The 17,853-nt window shown below is 43.6% G+C and overlaps 1 protein-coding gene across 2 annotated transcripts in view; it reads left to right on the top strand.

The window, feature by feature from the left end:
* The window catches only part of pms1 (PMS1 homolog 1, mismatch repair system component), a 33,609-nt gene that overhangs the window by 12,883 nt on the left and 2,873 nt on the right, over positions 1–17,853 (top strand). Inside the window, exons 8-15 of one of the 2 annotated variants that reach the window (XM_084085196.1) lie at positions 3,970–4,092; positions 5,330–5,473; positions 6,496–6,867; positions 7,234–7,537; positions 8,302–8,551; positions 11,527–11,585; positions 12,123–12,546; positions 13,418–13,548. In XM_084085196.1, the coding sequence (XP_083941322.1) occupies positions 3,970–4,092; positions 5,330–5,473; positions 6,496–6,867; positions 7,234–7,537; positions 8,302–8,551; positions 11,527–11,585; positions 12,123–12,546; positions 13,418–13,548 (1,807 nt within the window). Of the gene's footprint in view, positions 1–3,969; positions 4,093–5,329; positions 5,474–6,495; positions 6,868–7,233; positions 7,538–8,301; positions 8,552–11,526; positions 11,586–12,119; positions 12,547–13,417; positions 13,549–17,853 lie in introns of both variants that reach the window. The other variant, XM_084085195.1, reaches the window with a different exon arrangement.

Here is a 17,853-nt window from a genome sequence, read left to right as displayed (position 1 = left end):
ATTTAGCCGCGGCTAACTGGGTGCCCGGTTATGAGAGCGACCTTTGACCTCTTCCCCTCGGTCTCCCGTCGTCAAATGAAAGAGAACTTTTCTCTCCTCTCTCCTGTTTTTTTTCCCTCCCGAGACCCAGAGCTCCGGGCCGGGGCCCGATCCACCACAATCCAGGTTGACAATTCCCCCCGGAGGGGTGGAGGCCTGGCGCTGGGGGAGCTTTTTTCGCCGTAAGGGACCCCCGTTCCTCCACGGAACAGAATGTGACACTCTATTTCTTTTCTCTTTTTTTTTTGCAACGTGACTGCGCACAGCCAGCCGCGGCCCTTTCGGGGGCCAAAGGTGCCCTTCGTGCCTCTCATAAAGTGACCCTAATGAGCTGAAATACAGGGAAGCATATGTGCTCCCAACCTTAAACTGCAAAGCTTCTATTAACTTCATTGGCTTGCATTTTGCTGTTAATAATGAGGCCGGGGGCAGGGGGGGGGGTGTGGGGGCTGTAGGGGCTGCACCCCGCCTGGAATCTGTAGAAAATTATAGTTTTCCATAATTTCAGACTAGCCGTTGTTCCTCGGGTGTTTTATAACAAGTCATTGACATCATAATAGTTAAATGGTTTAATTTTCTGTTGAGTCATCTGTTACTGGCCCGGGAGAAACTCTCCCCGAGCCTTCATGCCCAAGCCAAGACAAATGTTATGACAGCAGACGCTTTGCCCATGTGCTGCGTGAGTCCTTGTGTGCAAATGTCACCGTGCAATCAGCGTGCCTTCTCAAAGGTCGATAAAGATTACACACTTTATTGCGTGCGCATGAGAAGCCAAGTGTGTATTTCAGTAACACAGACGTGCATGCAGGACATAGAGGTAGACCTCTATTGATCCCATGGGGGGGGTGGGGATTCAGTTTCAGCTTCAACTAGCTGATGGCTGCTCAGGTGGTCATGATTTGTGTCTCCGCCAGGCCGAAGGCGTGGTCGAAACTATGTTTTGCACCCTGTCCCGTCCGTTCGTCCGTGTGTGTCCGTGCGTCTGCGAGCAGCGAATCTCCGGCACAATTTAGCCCCGATCACAGTGGAACTGTGCATACACACACACTCCCTGGATGCCAGAGCAGAACCTCTGCCGATTTTTGCTAAACCCATGTTTTTATATTACTCCTACAGATTTTGTCCAAACATCACGTATCTCTATAATCATGTGATTAAGACGGATCTGTCCGATTTTTCATATTCCATCCTGATTGGCTAATATTAGCTTCCAAAGTTTGCAGTATTGGTCAGTTTTGAACAAAATGCCTCAAATCATGAACGCAGCGATTTCCGTGAAACTTTGCATGCACATTCCCAGTAGGCCGAGAAATAAATGCCACCCTTTTCACATTGGCCTATTATAGCGCCACCAGGAGGCCACACTAACCTACCTGACCTGGCGGAGACCTGTGCACAGGTCTCTTCTAGGTCTTTTCTAGTTTCTAGTTTTCTAGTTTCACCCCAGTTTTAGATCTACACAGTAAAATCCTCAGTATTATTTTAACTCTGAGAGTTTACAAATGGAACCAAATGGACCTCTACGGGTTTATATAATATGATTTTTATAGTTGTAAAAATTACAACTTTACATTACAACTCTTACTTAAGTGGAAGCCAGAGTCCACACCACAACTATAACATAGACAATGGTGTGACTGTGAACTGGTTCTGTCCGTTCCTTTTCATCAATGGTTCTCAAACCTTTTCGTGACAAGGACCCCCAAAACTATATGTACAGTATTTGACTGCGGACCGGCCCGGACCCTCATCTCAAAAATATTTTCAGGGACCTCCGGAAGTAAAGATTTGAGTAAAAAAAAAATCACTTTAAAAAATAAATGTATATATTCAAAGATTTTCAAAAATAGCAGATTTACTGTACAAGCCCATAGCAAGGCACAAAGTGCCACGCTATGAGCTTGTATATCTGCTATTTTTTAATTGCCAAAGTATAAAATAAGGGTTAAAGCAGCACTGTGTAACTTGTTTTAATGAATAAACTGTAATGTTGTCCAATCTGTATGGAAGAGTATGTTAATACAATATAACTTATAGAATTGGGGTGGTTGTATTTTGTCTCCCTGCTCTTCTATTGAGACATTTGGATCGTGTCAAAGGTCATGTCTCACCTAGACACAGGATCTGACACAAAGTTTGACCTGAAGGTCAAACAATTTATCCCCTGAGCAAGCAGGCAGGCTCCGGCAGGAAACCGGGTTCAAATCCGGGGTAGCAGAGAAAAAATACAGAGGAAAGCAGCTTTAAAGTGGTAAAACATTATTGTGATGATGCTATATTGACTCATTTTGCTGGGGACCCCCCGCCCCCCCCCAAGAACCCCTTGGGGTCCCCGGACCCCACTTTGAGAACCAATGCCTGTACATGACCAGAAGTGCTGGTGTTGGGTGAGTGGACTGGATCAAACCGTGTCACAGTAATTGAACATGTCGTAATGGTTAAGTCTACGTAACGTACACTCCCCTGCTGTCCAACGTTTCACAACCAGTAATTAGCGTGGTCGTTAAAACGACAATTAGACGGACCCCGCTGAGCGCTAAAAGTCAACTCTGGTGTTATTGCTATAAGTTATGATGATGGCATATTCATATTGATCGTTTTATAAAGGTCCTTGCCTTCATTTCAGCAAAATGTTCTCAATCAAATGAATGCGTGGGTTATCAGCTGTGTTTGTAGAGCTGTTAAACAGCTGGGAACGCAGAGCAATCTTATATGAGCACTTTACCCTGTCGTTTGTTGACTAGGGTTCATGCTGTTTGCTCTCATTTTGCACACGTCTCTCTGTATAAGCTAAGGCTGGGTAATGAACCGGAAATATATCAAAATCAACTTTTAGAACCTCTAACCTAGTGGTTCTTTAACTTTTATTTCAAGGACCCCGATTGATTGATTGAATACTTAATTAGCAGTTTTCTAAAAAAAAAAGCACAGGAAAGTACAGTTCAATACAAAGTCTGCAAGGATTTTAAACCCAAGAAAGCCTATGGTTTGTTTCCATTGGGGTCCTTGTAACTTGTAACAATGAGAGTGTACAAATGGAACCAAATGGACCCTTACAGGTCCATTTGGTTCCATTTGTACACTCTCAGAGTTACAGACCTATATAAGGGTCCATTTGGAAACCCCCATGGAAACCTGAGGGTCCCTGGACCACACTTTGAGAACCACTGATCTAACTGACTTAGTATTGCTTATGTAAGTTAATCAAAAATAACAAAAATACCCAATCTACAAGCTCACATTGCATCCTGATGCGACACGTCAAGAGCTTGTAGATCTGCTGTATTCACTATTTTTAGTTTAGGTTTTTAAATAATCGTTCATTAATCGTAATCGAGGCAAAGGTTTTACATAATCGTGATATTGATTTGAGCTCCCAGCCCGAGCTGTTTAACAGTAGGGAAGCAGAATAATTCTATATTATTACGGTATATGACCATTTACGCTGTTGACTAGGGGTCATGCTGTTTACTGTGGTTTCACACTTGTCACTCAGTATAAGAGCGTCTGCTAAATGTAATTGTCACAAAAAAGTGGAAAGTCCTAGGGTTCCCAAGGAGGCAAAAATCCAAGGCAGAAAACAACAGAGACCACTGTATAATGCAAAAATAGATTTAATGCCTTCAAACAGCTATTTTTCTACTTTTTTGTTTAGGCAAAAGAACAAACTTGGCTTAACACATACAGACTACTCAGCAACGTGTTTCGAGTATGATAACTCTTCCTGAGGAGCCTGTTTACTTTGAAGGCATTCAAACTATGTTTGCATTATACAGTGGACAGTGGTCTCCTTCCTCTATGGTTTTTTTAATTGTAATTGTAATTGTAAAAGGGTAAAGTAATGAGTTATTAAATCCAAACTAACAGGAACATTTTAATTATTATATATATATATATATATATATATATTTATATATTTGTCCCTTCTAGATTTCGTTGGATGGATTTTTTCCCAAGCCGGGAGCAGACTACAATTCTACCAGCTCCACCAGCTACGACAAAACCTTCCTGTTCATCAACAACCGACCGGTCCACAACAAAGAGATCATGAAGGTAGGATCAAAGCAATAAATACAAATTACTTTTTTTTTAAAAATCTAACAATCTCAATGTGGGGTCTGGGGGTCCACGAGAGGGGGTTCCGGGGGGGGGGGGGTCCCCACTTAAACGATTGATAGTTAGGAACCAAATGGTCCTGTACAGGTCTGTAACTCTGAGTTAAAGCAGCACTATGTAACTTTTTTTTAATGAATTCAATTCTATTTTGTCCAATCTGTATGGTACAGTATGTTAACACAATAGAACTTTGGGATGGTTGTATTTAGAAAGTGCCAAAGGTCATGTCTCACCTAGACATGACACAAACTTTGACCTGATGGTCAAGATTCAATTTATCTAGGCCTTGAAGCTAAGATTTAAGAAGAGAGAGAGGGGGGGGGACTTTTTTCTTTTTTCTTTTCTCTCATATTTTTCCTTTTCCTTTATTTTATCTTTTATTTTTTACTTTTACTTTTTTCATTATTATTTAAATAATATTACTCATCCATTACTTTTCAACCATCATTTTTTGATGTATGTTCAATTTTTACTTTATTTCTATAACTTTTTTGTGTGTATATGGGCATGTATGTATGTATGTATGTATGGGTGTGTACATGTATGTGTATATATATGGATTTGTATATGGGTATGAATATGCATGTATATGGATGTATATATGGATATATATATTTTATGTTCTTTTCCTTTGTATTTTGTTTTATGCTGTAAAGACACTAACCAGTAGTAGGGGAGGGGGGGTGGGGGCAGAAAATGTAAAAAAGTGAATCGATAAAAGGATGTTTTTTCCCCCAGGGGAGTATACAAATGAAAGAATGTGTAGAAACGATATGATATGATGAACTGATGTTGATCCCCTGTCTAACATGCTGAAAATTCCAAATAAACACAAAGGTAAAAAAAAAAAAAGATTCAATTTATCCCCTGAGCAAGCAGGCAGGCTCTATTGGCTCAATGGTAAAAATTCAGCGCAGGAAACCGGGTTCAAATCCGAGGTAGAAGAGGAAAGTTACATAGTGCAGCTTTAAATGAACACTGAGGATTGTACAGGGGTCCCAGAGATAAAAAACTAAACAAAAACAATATCAAATGGGGGTCCGTGGCCAAATGTATATCAAGATGGGGGTCCTTGAAATTAAACTCGTTGAGAATCACTGATATCAACCCCATCAAGTCCTTTGTGTTTTCTCTCCTTCCCATGTGAACGTACCGTGCCACCTCAACCTGTCAGCTCCTGCGCCAGCGCTACCTGGCCCAGTACCCCCAGGTGTCATCCAGCCGTTACCCCACCCTCATGCTGAGTGTGACCGTCCCGCCCTCCGCCCTGGATGTCAACCTGACCCCAGACAAGACCCAAGTCCTGCTGCACAACAAGGTACAAAACCTCTTATCTCCATATTGTTCACATCACTGAGTATGGGCAGTAAAGACAGTTCACACAAAATCCCACAGTATCATACAGAAGTGTATCTTTTCAGTACATAGATTGTCTGTCGGTGGTCATTAATGTATTCATGTACTCATGCAGTTTGCCTGCTGGCAGTAGTGACAGTCTCTTCCTATGTTCTGGCGGTCCTGTGGTTGCAAAACAACCCAGGCTGCTTCTTAACCCCCTCACCAGACCCCCGGGTTCGCATAAACATTAAAGAAAAGGAATAACCATGATGTATATACATATATAACACAATCTTTTTTAAATAATACAATGAAAACCAAAACAAATCCTAATTATGTTGTTGGATACCCTCTAATCCTGCTTGGGAAACTGGGAAAAAATAAATAAAACAAAACATGCTTATTGCTCATTTTCTGATGCTGAATTACAGTTCAGGTGTTCAACCTAGTGGAGTACTGATTTAACCTTCTGGGCTGCAGTAAGTAATGTTTGGATCGATTCTGTCCTTGCACCCCGTGCTCTAGCACTGGACGCCTCCAATGTCAAGACTTCGTACTGTAGAAGGACAGCTTCCAACGACGAATACTAAGGTTATGAGGTGGTTTCCATCTCATTACGAGCATTTTCTTTGCTGCCGTTAAGCCGGCCAAAACACTCTCTTTTTATTAAGTGTTGAGTTTAGAGATGAATCATCATTTAATAATAAAATATGTGGTAAACTAGGTATATTTATCTCAGTTATGTCAGACAGAAATATTGCCAATAAAGGGCTGTTCACACCAAGCATGATAACTATAATGATAATCATTTGAGCGTCTACACTGATGAGGAATAACATTCTGTAAACAGTGTTTACTAAAGTGCTGGAGACGGCCCTGTTACTGAACAAACACTATAGCAATGACTATTGCTATATGGCTATGCTATCAGAATATAGAGCTGTTGAACGCTTATTTTAACCGTTTTAATGGAGGTTCACTTCCACTCATGTTGTCATTCAGGAAGCTGTGCTGACAGCAGTGGAGGCCATGTTGGTTTCTCTGTACGGCTACAGATCTCCTGAACCTCCGGGACCCCTGCAGCCTGACGGGACCCCTACACCGGATCCCCTGCACGCAGACGGGCCTGCTACACCAGATCCCCTGCACCCCTTCAGGACCCCTACACCGGATCCCCTGCACCCCGATGCCTCCGCAGAACACAACATAAGGAGCTCAGACAGAGAGTCTCTGGGGACAGACAACAACGTCACGTCTCTGGGGACGCACGGCGCCACATCTGTGAAGCACCAGAGTGCCGCTAACAGCAGTTCTTCTTCCTCCGTAGCGGAGGACTGGGTCGTCAACTCGTTCGACACTTCCCTCCTCTTGAACGTAGGCCTGTCGCTATTATTACTTAATCGCCTGATTGTAATTATTTGATTATTTCGCCATAATCGTTTTCATGTTGAAAAATGTTCATACATTTTTCAAAAATGTTCTAAAAGTAGCAGAAATAGCAGATCTACAAGCTCACAACACGTCACTTGGTGACGTGTTGTGAGCTTTTAGATCTGCGATTTCCACTATTTTGTTTTTAGAATAAAATGATTAAATGTGTCAGTAATTTAACGTTATTTGTCATAAAACTGTGTTCATGTGTTCCAAGTGTACAATGCCAAAAGAAATACAATTAAATCGTTAATCGCAATTATTCGTGTGACAATTAATCGTCAACTTAAATGCTGTACTTAAATGTAGCCCTACTCGAACGACGGAGACGATGCCACAGCCGCCGCAGACCACCCAGGTGGTTCAATAGAAAGCAGTTGGGTGAACAGACTGGCAGACGATGATGAGTCTGTACAGAACCAGGACCAGAACCAGGGCCCAGAGGGCCCGGAGGCGGCCAGAGAACGGCAGCAACCCTCTGCTGAGACATGGAGCGCCGGCACCGCCTTGTCGGACCCCGTGTCCGGGAAGCCCCTCGAACCCGTCAGAGTCCACCGACCTGTGTCCACAAACCACCACGATACTACTACTGCTACTACAACGGAGCTCCCAGGTAAAAGGCCTTGTCACAATTATTACACGATCGCCTGATCGTAATTAATTGGGGGCGTCAGTGGCTCAGGGGTAGAGTGGCCGGTAGAGCGGCCAGATGGGAACCGTGAGGTTCCCAGTTTGATCCCGGGCTCTCCCAGAGTCAGTGTCGAAGTGTCCTTGAGCAAGACGCTGAACCCCTAATTGCTCCCGATGAGCAGGTTGGTGCCTTGCATGGTTTCCTCTGCCATCGGTGTGTGAATGTGTGTGTGTGAATGGGTGAATGTAATGCACAATCTATGTAAAGCGCTTTGGATAAAAGCACTATATAAATGCACCATTTATATAGGCTGTATTGGCCACCGTACATTATTTATTTTTGATAATTGGTGCCGGCCATTGTCAGTCATTTCTTTATATATTTAAGTTATTGTCTCCGCCAGGCCTAAGGCATGACCGAGACCCCTGTCCGTTCGTCCGTGTGTGTGTGTGTGTGTGTCCATCTTTCCGTCTGTAAACAGCTAATCTGCGGCACTGTGCAACACACTCCCTGGATGCCAGAGCAGAACCTCTGCCCCAAACTTTTCAGATCGGCCTGCTATAGCGCCACCAGAAGGCAGATTTTTGCGAAACACATGTTTATATTTTGCAACCTGACCTGGCGGAGGGAGACCTGTGCTCCGAGGAGCACTTTTTCTACTTTTTATTTGACATATCTGCCCTGTGTTTTGTTTTACAAAGCCTGAAAAGGCATTTATATTCATTTGATTTGTTATACTCTCTCAGCGGAGGTCGGAGGTCAGAGCGTCAGCCCCAACAAAAAGTCCCTCAACAGCGTGACAGAGAAACGGGCGTCCCTGACGGCGTATGACCTGATCAGCCAGCGGGCCACCAGAGCGCCCCTGTCCCCGGCGGAGCTGTTTGACAGGGAGACGCGAGCGCAGGTCCTCGCGGAGAAGCCCGCCGCCAGCCTGCAGGAGATCAGCGCCGAAGTCCACCACAGATGGGAAAACCTCGGCGACGTCGAGCGACACAAGTGAGCAGAGCCCCACCCATAGAGCCCCACCCATAGGTGCCTCAGAGCCAAAGCACCCACAGAGAAAAGCGGAGCGCCCACTATGCATTGTAATGGCCAGACTTTTCAAAGTGAGCGTATGCGTGGCGCGTACAGCGCGTTTGTTGAGATCCAATTGATATCAATGATACCGGCTACACCAGGCGCATGGATACACGAGTCCCGCATGTGCATGCTTTAAAATAGGACTGGAATAGGACACTAAAAGTGTGTGTGTGCGTATATGTGCGTGTGTGCAACAATTCTCTGCTGTCGATCGGCCGTAAACACATTTTTTATTCCTTGTGCCCGTTATGCTTTTATTATCAGCCAATCAAATCGCATGACTTGCAATGTACATGCTCTCTCTCTCTCTCTCTCTCGCACACGCTTTCTCTCTCGTTCTCGCAAAGCTGTGGATTTGAGAGAGAGAGAGAATTTATTGCTTGTCTCAGAAAGCCTACGTAGGTCTCGTCTGTCAGTAGAAAACGTATCATACCTAAAACTAGGTTGAGGTGCGTTTTGTAACAGCGCTGCTGTCCGTGGTCCTGGGTGGCACCCATAGAATCCTACTGTAGATCCTACCCGTGTGTGCACCCACTCTGAAAAGATTTTGTGCCAGGGGGGTCCCTGGAACAACCCCCCCCCTTTCTTTTTTTTGAAAATAGCAGATCTACAAAGCAATTAAACAGATTTTTGATGCTATATTAGATAATTCAGCTGGGGACCCCCTGGAACCCCTTCAAGGACCCCAGGGGGGGTCTCCGGACCCCACTTTGAGAACCCCTGCTATAAGTGTGTTTCCAGACCACCGACGCCCAAACATTTTGTTTCCACTTCTTGTTATTCACATGGCAGAAAGATTGGGAGGGTTTGTGGGGAGCTGTCATTTGCATGTGTAAAACACAGCCTGGAAATTTAGTTGATATGAGCTATGTTTGCTATTTTCCACAGACAACTGAGGCTAATATGAGACGAGGTAGTCAATATTTTTCCGCCATAAAACAGCTCTTCAAGCATAATGAAATATCTCCCATGTTTCCAAAGTATGCCATGTATCCAGAGCATGCACAGCCCTTATGGTCATCGCTGGTTTCGTTTAACAAACGTTCGCTCTGCGTTTAACCCCCGAATAGGTCTCTCACGATTACATAATCGCGTAATCGCATTTAATTAGATAATCGCAATGATTTGCGATTTTTTTGTTCACAAAGCCTAAAAGCCACACAATTAAATCGTCAATCGCGATTATTTGTATGACAATTAAACGTCAACTAAAATATCATAATCGTGACAGCCCTACTTATCAGCTGTCCAATCATGACCGTACACAAACGCATGGACCCTCTGTCAGCCTCAGCCACGGAGGCACCCACACTCCTACACTACTACCTCAGCCACGGAGGCACCCACACTCCTACACTACTACCTCAGCTACGGAGGCACCCACACTCCTACACTACTACCTCAGCTACGGAGGCACTCACACTCCTACAGTTTTTTTTTCTTTTTATTAAATTAAAGCCCTACTTGATCATATTATAGTGTCACACAAAAGCTTCAAAAGTAGCAGATCTGCAATAAAAAAAAATATTGGCACCGGGCTCTTTAATTTAGACACTTGAAGCTTTGTTTTTCCTTAAACGACGACCGACGAGTCTCTGCAGAGATCTCTGGAACAAGGAGGAGGTAAAAGGTTGCGGTCCTCATTTAGAAATACTATTTAACGAACACAGCACGAAGCAACGCGCTTTGAGCTTGTAGATCTGCTGCTTTTGCTACTTTTGAATTTGAATCCTGAAAACTAACAGTTTTGGACATGGTTTCTATATATATAGAAATATATATATATATAATTGCATCGTATTCGCCATGATCGTGGAGTTGTATTTTCTTAACAGTATGCCCATTAATATATCGCAATTAATAAAGGAGTTGTGGTCCAGCTGAGCAGAGTGAGCGTCATCTAGGTGACTCAAATTATGTGATATGAATGAATGGGTCAAAGGGCATAGAGCAGTTCTTTATCATTTTAACTGTATGGATCATAACAAAATCCATATATCAAACAGGCAATTACCGTAAGTAATTCACATCATTAGCAAAACAAGATCCAGATGCACACAGACAGGCCAGTAAAAATAATCTTATCTTTAAAATCTATTCACTAGCATCATGAAATACGGTCATTACTGAAACACTTCAACCCAATTATCTTAGATTGCTGCATACCAATTTAAAGTAATTTTAAGGGTGGAAAATGTGTATCAGCAGCACGCAGGGACTTATATAAGGTATGGAGGAGTGTATGGAAAAACACATCTGTTAAGAATCCTGCCCTGTCTTTAAACGTGAAATAAGATGCGTCAAATATTTGGCTCCTCTCAGCGCCACTGTTAAGTGGCGTTGCACTTATGCACTCACACCACTTACAACAGGTCAGCTAAAGGCAGGGGTAACAGATCATTTTAAATGCTGGATATTCAAATAATGTGGAGGGAAAAAATGACCCTACTTATGTTATAATTTGGCATTCTCATAAACAATAAATAGGTTTTATACGTTTAGAAAATTGGTGTACAGCTAAATCTGCCCCGCCCCCCAAATTCCGTCACCTAAACTCCACTCCAGGAAACCGTCTCTGTATTCTAAGAAACTGAAGGAGTAACTCCACATAAACAAATACAAGGATACTCATATCATCAATAAACATTGCACATACTGTATATCTGTTTTTTAATTCTAGACATTTACGATGTTAATTTATAGACCAATATTGTACTTGAATATATTGCTCTGTCTGTCTGTCTGACTGACTGACTGACTGACTGGATGAACTCTCGTAGTTTCATCGAGCAACTTGACCCGTTTAACTTTCTCGTGTTTTGTTGTTGTTTATTTATTGTGTACATTGTGTTGCAACCTCTGTGACATAAACAATGTGTGTGGACATGCAGGTACGAGGAGAAGGCCAAACAACAGCAGGAGCAGCAGCGCTCCAAACTGCTCTCATCAGGTACAAACACTCTGTTACAAAATCTGCCTCCTGGTGGTGCTATAATAGGCCAATGTGAAAAGGGTGGCATTTCTTCCTCAGCCTTTCACAGCAATCGGACGCTGCATTCATGATTTGAGGCATTTTGTTAAAACAAGCCACTCTTCCAATCTTAGCCAATCGATCACATGACTATAGAGACACTGTGTACCGATTTGTGTGATGTTTGGTCAAAACCTGCAAGAATTATAGCCAAAAATGAGTTTTGCAAAAATCGGCCTGCTGGTGGCACTATAACTGTCCAATGTGAAAAAATGTGGGCAACTGGTTCTGCTCTGGCATCCAGGGAATGTGTGTGCACAGTTTAAAAAATTGAAGTATGGAGGTTTCTGCCCGACATCAACGAAATTGTAATCAACAGAACAACATATATCTCACCGATTGAGCTAGTGGCATCGTGACATGGTAACTACACAACCCACACCTCTACCAAAGTGTCCTTGTGCTTAAAGTACAGTTGCTTGAGTACTTAGCTACGTTCTCCACCTCTGACAGGAGGCCTTGTACAGGGCGACAAGCAGCGGAGTGCGGCCTCTCCACAGAGCCGGCCTCAGGGAGTCAAGCGCAAGGCGCCGCCCAACCACCAGCAGCTACTGGACGAGCTCTTCAACGCAGCGCGGCCCCCGAAGAACAGAAAGCCCCCCGCCGACGCCAAGCCCTGTCGGCCCCTCCCCTTCAGCGTGGCCGACCTCAGGCTGAGGCACGGTCGCCTCTGGTCCCAGAGCGGGGGCACGGCTGCGCCGCGGGGCCTCCGCCTTGTAAAGCGGCTGGCCTCTCAGAGCGCCTGGCTGGTTTTACGTGGGCCAAGCCTCATGTTGTTAAATCCATTTCGGGTGGAAGAGGCCTTGCTGTTTAAGAGACTCGTAGAGAATAATATACTCCCAGCAGTGAGTCTGCGCGACCCCGTGCACTTAACAGATGGGTAAGATATCATCCGCTTCTCACCTACGCGCCGTGGTAGAAGAATTACTCTGTAGCACCAATACCACAATGCAGAAATACTCTGTTGCAAAAAGAAAAGGCTTCAGAATTAAACGTACAAACGCATTGGCATCAAAATATACTTACAGTACCAAAGCAAAAGTACGAAAAACATTTTACATTTGTGAAACTTTATTCGAAAATAGTAGCATCTACATATCATGTTGCATTGCATTGATGCACTGGATTGTGAGCTTGTAGATCAGCTATTTTTGGAATAGCCGCAGTATAAAATAGGGCTTACAGTAATTGGTTAGTGTATGTTTTGTAATAATTACTTAAATCTGCAAAGTAACTAGTAACTAAAGCTGTCAAATAATTGTAGTGGAGTAGAAGTATAAAATATTGAAAAATGTACATACTCAAGTAATGTACCTCAGAATTGTACTTAAGTACAGTACTTGAGTAAATCATCTCTGTCGGGTGGAAACCCACATATGTCCAAAACTGTTACTTTTCAGGATTCAAATTTCAAAAATAGCAAAAGTAGCAGATCTACAATCTCAAAACGCGACGCTTGTAGATCTGCTACTTTTGATGCTTTTGTGTGACGCTGTAGTATGATCAAGTAGGGCATTAATTTACGAAAAAACACAAAAGGTTAGAATATGGAGATAAGTACTTTTATTTCATACTCTCCAACACTGGGTAAGATCTAGTTACATACTACACTGACAACCCCTGTTACTCCCTCAGTTCCTTAGAATACAGAGACGGTATTCTAAGAATGGACACAGATGCGTCCTAATCCAAGTGTCCTGTTAAGCTGCTATAATTCGGAGCACGGTAAACATTTTGGTGTCTTTCTCTAGTGTCCTCGGGGGGGCCGAGTTCACCCAGGCTCTGTGCGGCATGGAGAAGGACAGCTGTGAGCTCGACGGGAGCCTCTCCTTCTCCGATCCCAGGCTGCTAGCGAACGGCTTCAAAATCACACTCGCTCCAGGTAACCAAGAACATTTCAACCTCCTATGATTCCAGCCCTCGTATGCTGGGTTAACTGACTCTGGCATTCCTCTGATGATTTAATTAATCAATGAATTGACCGCATGAACCCTAGCTTGCCTATTCTGGGCATGTCATAACAAGCGAATGCGTACAGGCTATTTTTGGCAAAGAGATTTGGTGTTGACTTGAGGGGAAAAGGGGGATAGGACCAAGTACAGACCCCATGGCGGCCCCGGTCCAAAAAAGTGTATAGGGTTAACTGACTCAGCATTCTTTCATTCATTCATTACTGAGTTATTTACACACACATCAACATACAACTTTCCCACTTCCCGCCGTTAATCCACTTCCATATTGGTATTATGTGGGAACAATTTCTGTTTGATTTCGTCCGTCATTCTCCCCACTCTCAACCAATTAATTTCACGTGACTCTTCATCTGCAACTGAAGGAGGAATCAAATTGTTCGATTTCCATCACACATGATGTTTATTTCAATGAACACAACTGAGAGATTCACAGAAAAATATACTCAACTAGAACTAGAGTGCGCTCCTCTGAGCGCAGACCTCCGCCAGGGCAGGTTGCCTACCCAGGGCCGCGTCTGTTGTGGGGTGCAGCAGTCAGGACACAAGAAAGCTGAGGGGGAAATAGAATTGTTCGAGTTTGTGGTTAAGTGAAAGTGCATGTGATATCAATTTGGGTATGATTGGATGTTGTGTTTATGATATACAGTATGGTGTTTTATGCAAGAAATAGGCCCCACCCATATATGTTTGAAGGCAAACAGTATGGAGTATCAAAACCCTGTTTGACAGTCATTGTCGCAACGATGACTCGCGACACCATTTGGTGGGGGGAAAAAATCACATTCCGTCAACAAACCCTGACATTTATTGAGCTTGTAGATCATCAAATTCTATGAGTTTTGCTCTTACATGACAAAGTAGGGCAATGAATTATGAAAATATTAGAGGTTTGTGCCCGACATCAACAGAATGGTGGACATTTATTCATCAATCAGTGTTTGACATGGGGCTCTGGTCTCCTCCAACAAGCCTTTCTTATCACGTGGTTCACACTGTTTAAAGGTTAAACTAAAGCATTGTCCAGTTTAATGAGCAAAATACTGAACTCACTGACCACCACTAATGTCATGGTTCACTCACTCATGCGTGTACGCGCGCGCACACACACACACACACACACACACACACACACACACACACACACACACACACACACACACACACACACACACACACACACACACACACACACACACACACACACACACACACACACACACACACACACACACACACACACACACACAATGACCATAACTAATGTCATAGTTCAGCCATCATTTACAAATGTCAAACATACAGTCCTGAGGAACAGGATTACAGTCCATTTGATTGTTTGTGACAGAGTCGGATTATTATACTTGCCAAAATGAGCCACGTTATGGGCTTGTAGATTGGCTATTTTTGAAGAACTAGCTTTGCGGCCTTCAAATCTAGTTCTACATTGCGCTGATCAGAGCAACAGGTCACGGAGTTATGGCCATTTGAAGTGTTAAACACAGCTGTAACACTGCTGTAGTGACCCATATGTGTGTAATTTAGCCAAGTTTGCCTGTGGCCCCAGTGGGGCCCTAATGTGGGCCCCCAAGGGCCATAATTATGTGACCCCTGGTGTGACTATGCTCATGGAAGACCCCTTAACAGTCTCTCTGCCCAGCTTGGTGCAGATTGGAGCGACAGGGCGCCTCGCAAGTCCGGATGTTACGTTTGGGACATCCACCGTCCACGGTCGACCCACCCTCAAGGCAATTTTAACATGGGATGATAAAACACTTTATGGGGAAAAAGAGAATCATACGTGTCTTGAGAGCTACATAATGTGTACAGCGTGACTTCATGTGGTCAGCCTGTGACGTCAGTAATCTACTGTATGACATCTTATGATTGATTGATTGAATACTTTATATTAACAGTTTGCAAAAACAAGGCACGGTGGCACAGATTTATACAAAAGAATGCTAAAGGATCACCAAGATAAGCCCTCAGGGCTTGTTTCGATTAAGGTCCTGTGTATTCAATTCAGCGAGACATTTAAAGACAAACAATAATATGCACATCATATATACGAGTAGTAATATAAAAAGAAAGATATGTACAGTAGACAGTTGGTGGGGGGGTGTAAGTTCCGGTGAAGAGCTTTTTACAGGGGCCAGTTACAATTTGCAGCCACCTGTAGGTGCTCTTTTAGAGCGGTTTTGAAGGAGGGTACGGAGTCACACTTTTTTTTTTGCCTGTTGCTGTTGGAAGACATTCCACATTCTGGCGACTGGCGGCATAGCAGTAGAACGAATTTGACCCCGTTTTTGTGCCGAAACTGGGTGCAGTGAGATCAGTGGGGCTCTGGTGTTGTGCCTAGGTGTGTCTTTTACGCTATTGAAGTTGTCTAACTACTAAGGGACATGGGTATTGCCTATTGCAAGTTGCTTTACTCTGTCCTCTATCCTGAGCCATCCCACCCTTAGCATAATGAGCAGGGGTTAGGTGAGTTCAAAGTATGACTCCAAATTTGGGCAAGGCTTCAGGCAGCCCTATCCAAGCCCCTCTGACTTCCATTATTACAAAATTCAAGTTAGATATTTGATTACGGTGACCAAAGGTCCCGGTTTGCAAGGGATCGTCCTGATTTCAAGCTGATCTCAGTGAGTCCTGACAAATTTCTCAAAAACACTAAAAGGTCGCCGTTTTCATCATTCACTACCAAATTGTCACAGTTATAGCAGATCTACAAGCTCTTGTTGATCGACTATTTTCAGTCATTTTTAAATTGGATTTAAGTGATTAAGGTTCCCGGTTTAGGTTTTTGAACATAATATAGCCCTATATTAGGGTTTAAGTAGTTACTGGTTTTCACATCAGGTCCTGTATGGATTGTCCTGGTTGGTGGTGGTGCTGTAGTGTGGGTCACCTCGGTTGACGTTGTCCCTGTGCCAGACTCTGGGGGTCTGTCAGCAGCAGGTGCTGTGCCCCCGCCCCCCCCCCGCCCCCACCCCAGGCTGCAGGTGATGAACGCTTGAGCTTTTGGAATTCCTCAGAATTAGGACTTTGCACGGCCAGCCTGGGTGTGTGTGAATTTCCAGCATGTACTGTAGGAGGCTTTGGTTGCACAATTCCTCCAACCATTAAAGGGGGTGTAAATCAGTGGTTCTCAAACTTTTTTAATTTCAAGGAGGACCCCAATAACTCTGTACATTTGTACACTCTCATTTCTCTCATTTGAAACGCCCTCAATCTATTAGTTGCAGAAATCTTGCAGAACAAAACTGAGTCATCAAGCAGTGAGGGTGATTGTGTGGCCCTCTCACTTGTTGAAAACAGAGTAAAAAATGCCTGACAAATAAGAACCTTGACGGGCCTGACCAATCAGAACCTTGACGGGCCTGACCAATCGGAACGTTGACGGACCTGACCAATCAGAACCTTGGCGAGCCTGACCAATCAGAACGTTGACGCAAAAGCCAGGTATAGAGGGCTAATATCCGCTCTATACCTAAAGGTATAGAGCGGCTAGCGCCGCTAAAAAGGAAATATTGGGTCCATCCTGAGATCGCGTAAAGATCTCAGGATGAGTTTGGTATTTTCATTGGCCCAGTTTAATGCTTTACTATACTGAAGCTACATTTAAAAAGAAGACCACTAATTCCACGATCCTGACAGCGGCTGGCTGTAGACACACACACACACACACACACACACACACACACACACACACACACACACACACACGTCACACACACACACACACTTTGTTTAATTGGCATTCCAAATTGTATCATCACATTAGAAAAGTGTGCGCTAGGCAATGAGCCTTTCCTTAATACACAGGTTTCATTCTTCAGTTCTTCATTCTTCACTGCCTCGCATTACTGCAACATACAGAAAAGATGATGCAAAAAGTGAATCAGATACGAAACATTTTATGACAGGCGAATATATTTCGGAGGTGGTGTGTGGTTTGTAAATGTGATTGACACAACATGAGGTCGTAATAAAATATAGACTTGGTGCGCAAGGCTGCACGCTTTCTAAGTACCATGACTTACAGTAAGTTGCCTAGTTACGTCAACTGCTGTAAATGTGTCACTGTTCACATAGGGAATACTGCTTATATGCACTGTTAATTGACTGCACATTATTATCCACATAACTACTGTTGTTCATACAGTATATCAGCCTCATATCCAACTGTCTGTACATACAGTACATGGATACTATGT

The sequence above is a fragment of the Gymnoscopelus microlampas genome (genome assembly GCF_963454915.1).
Source record: "Gymnoscopelus microlampas genome assembly, chromosome: 17".
NCBI lineage: Eukaryota > Metazoa > Chordata > Actinopteri > Myctophiformes > Myctophidae > Gymnoscopelus > Gymnoscopelus microlampas.
This window is presented reverse-complemented; position numbering and strand designations above follow the sequence as displayed.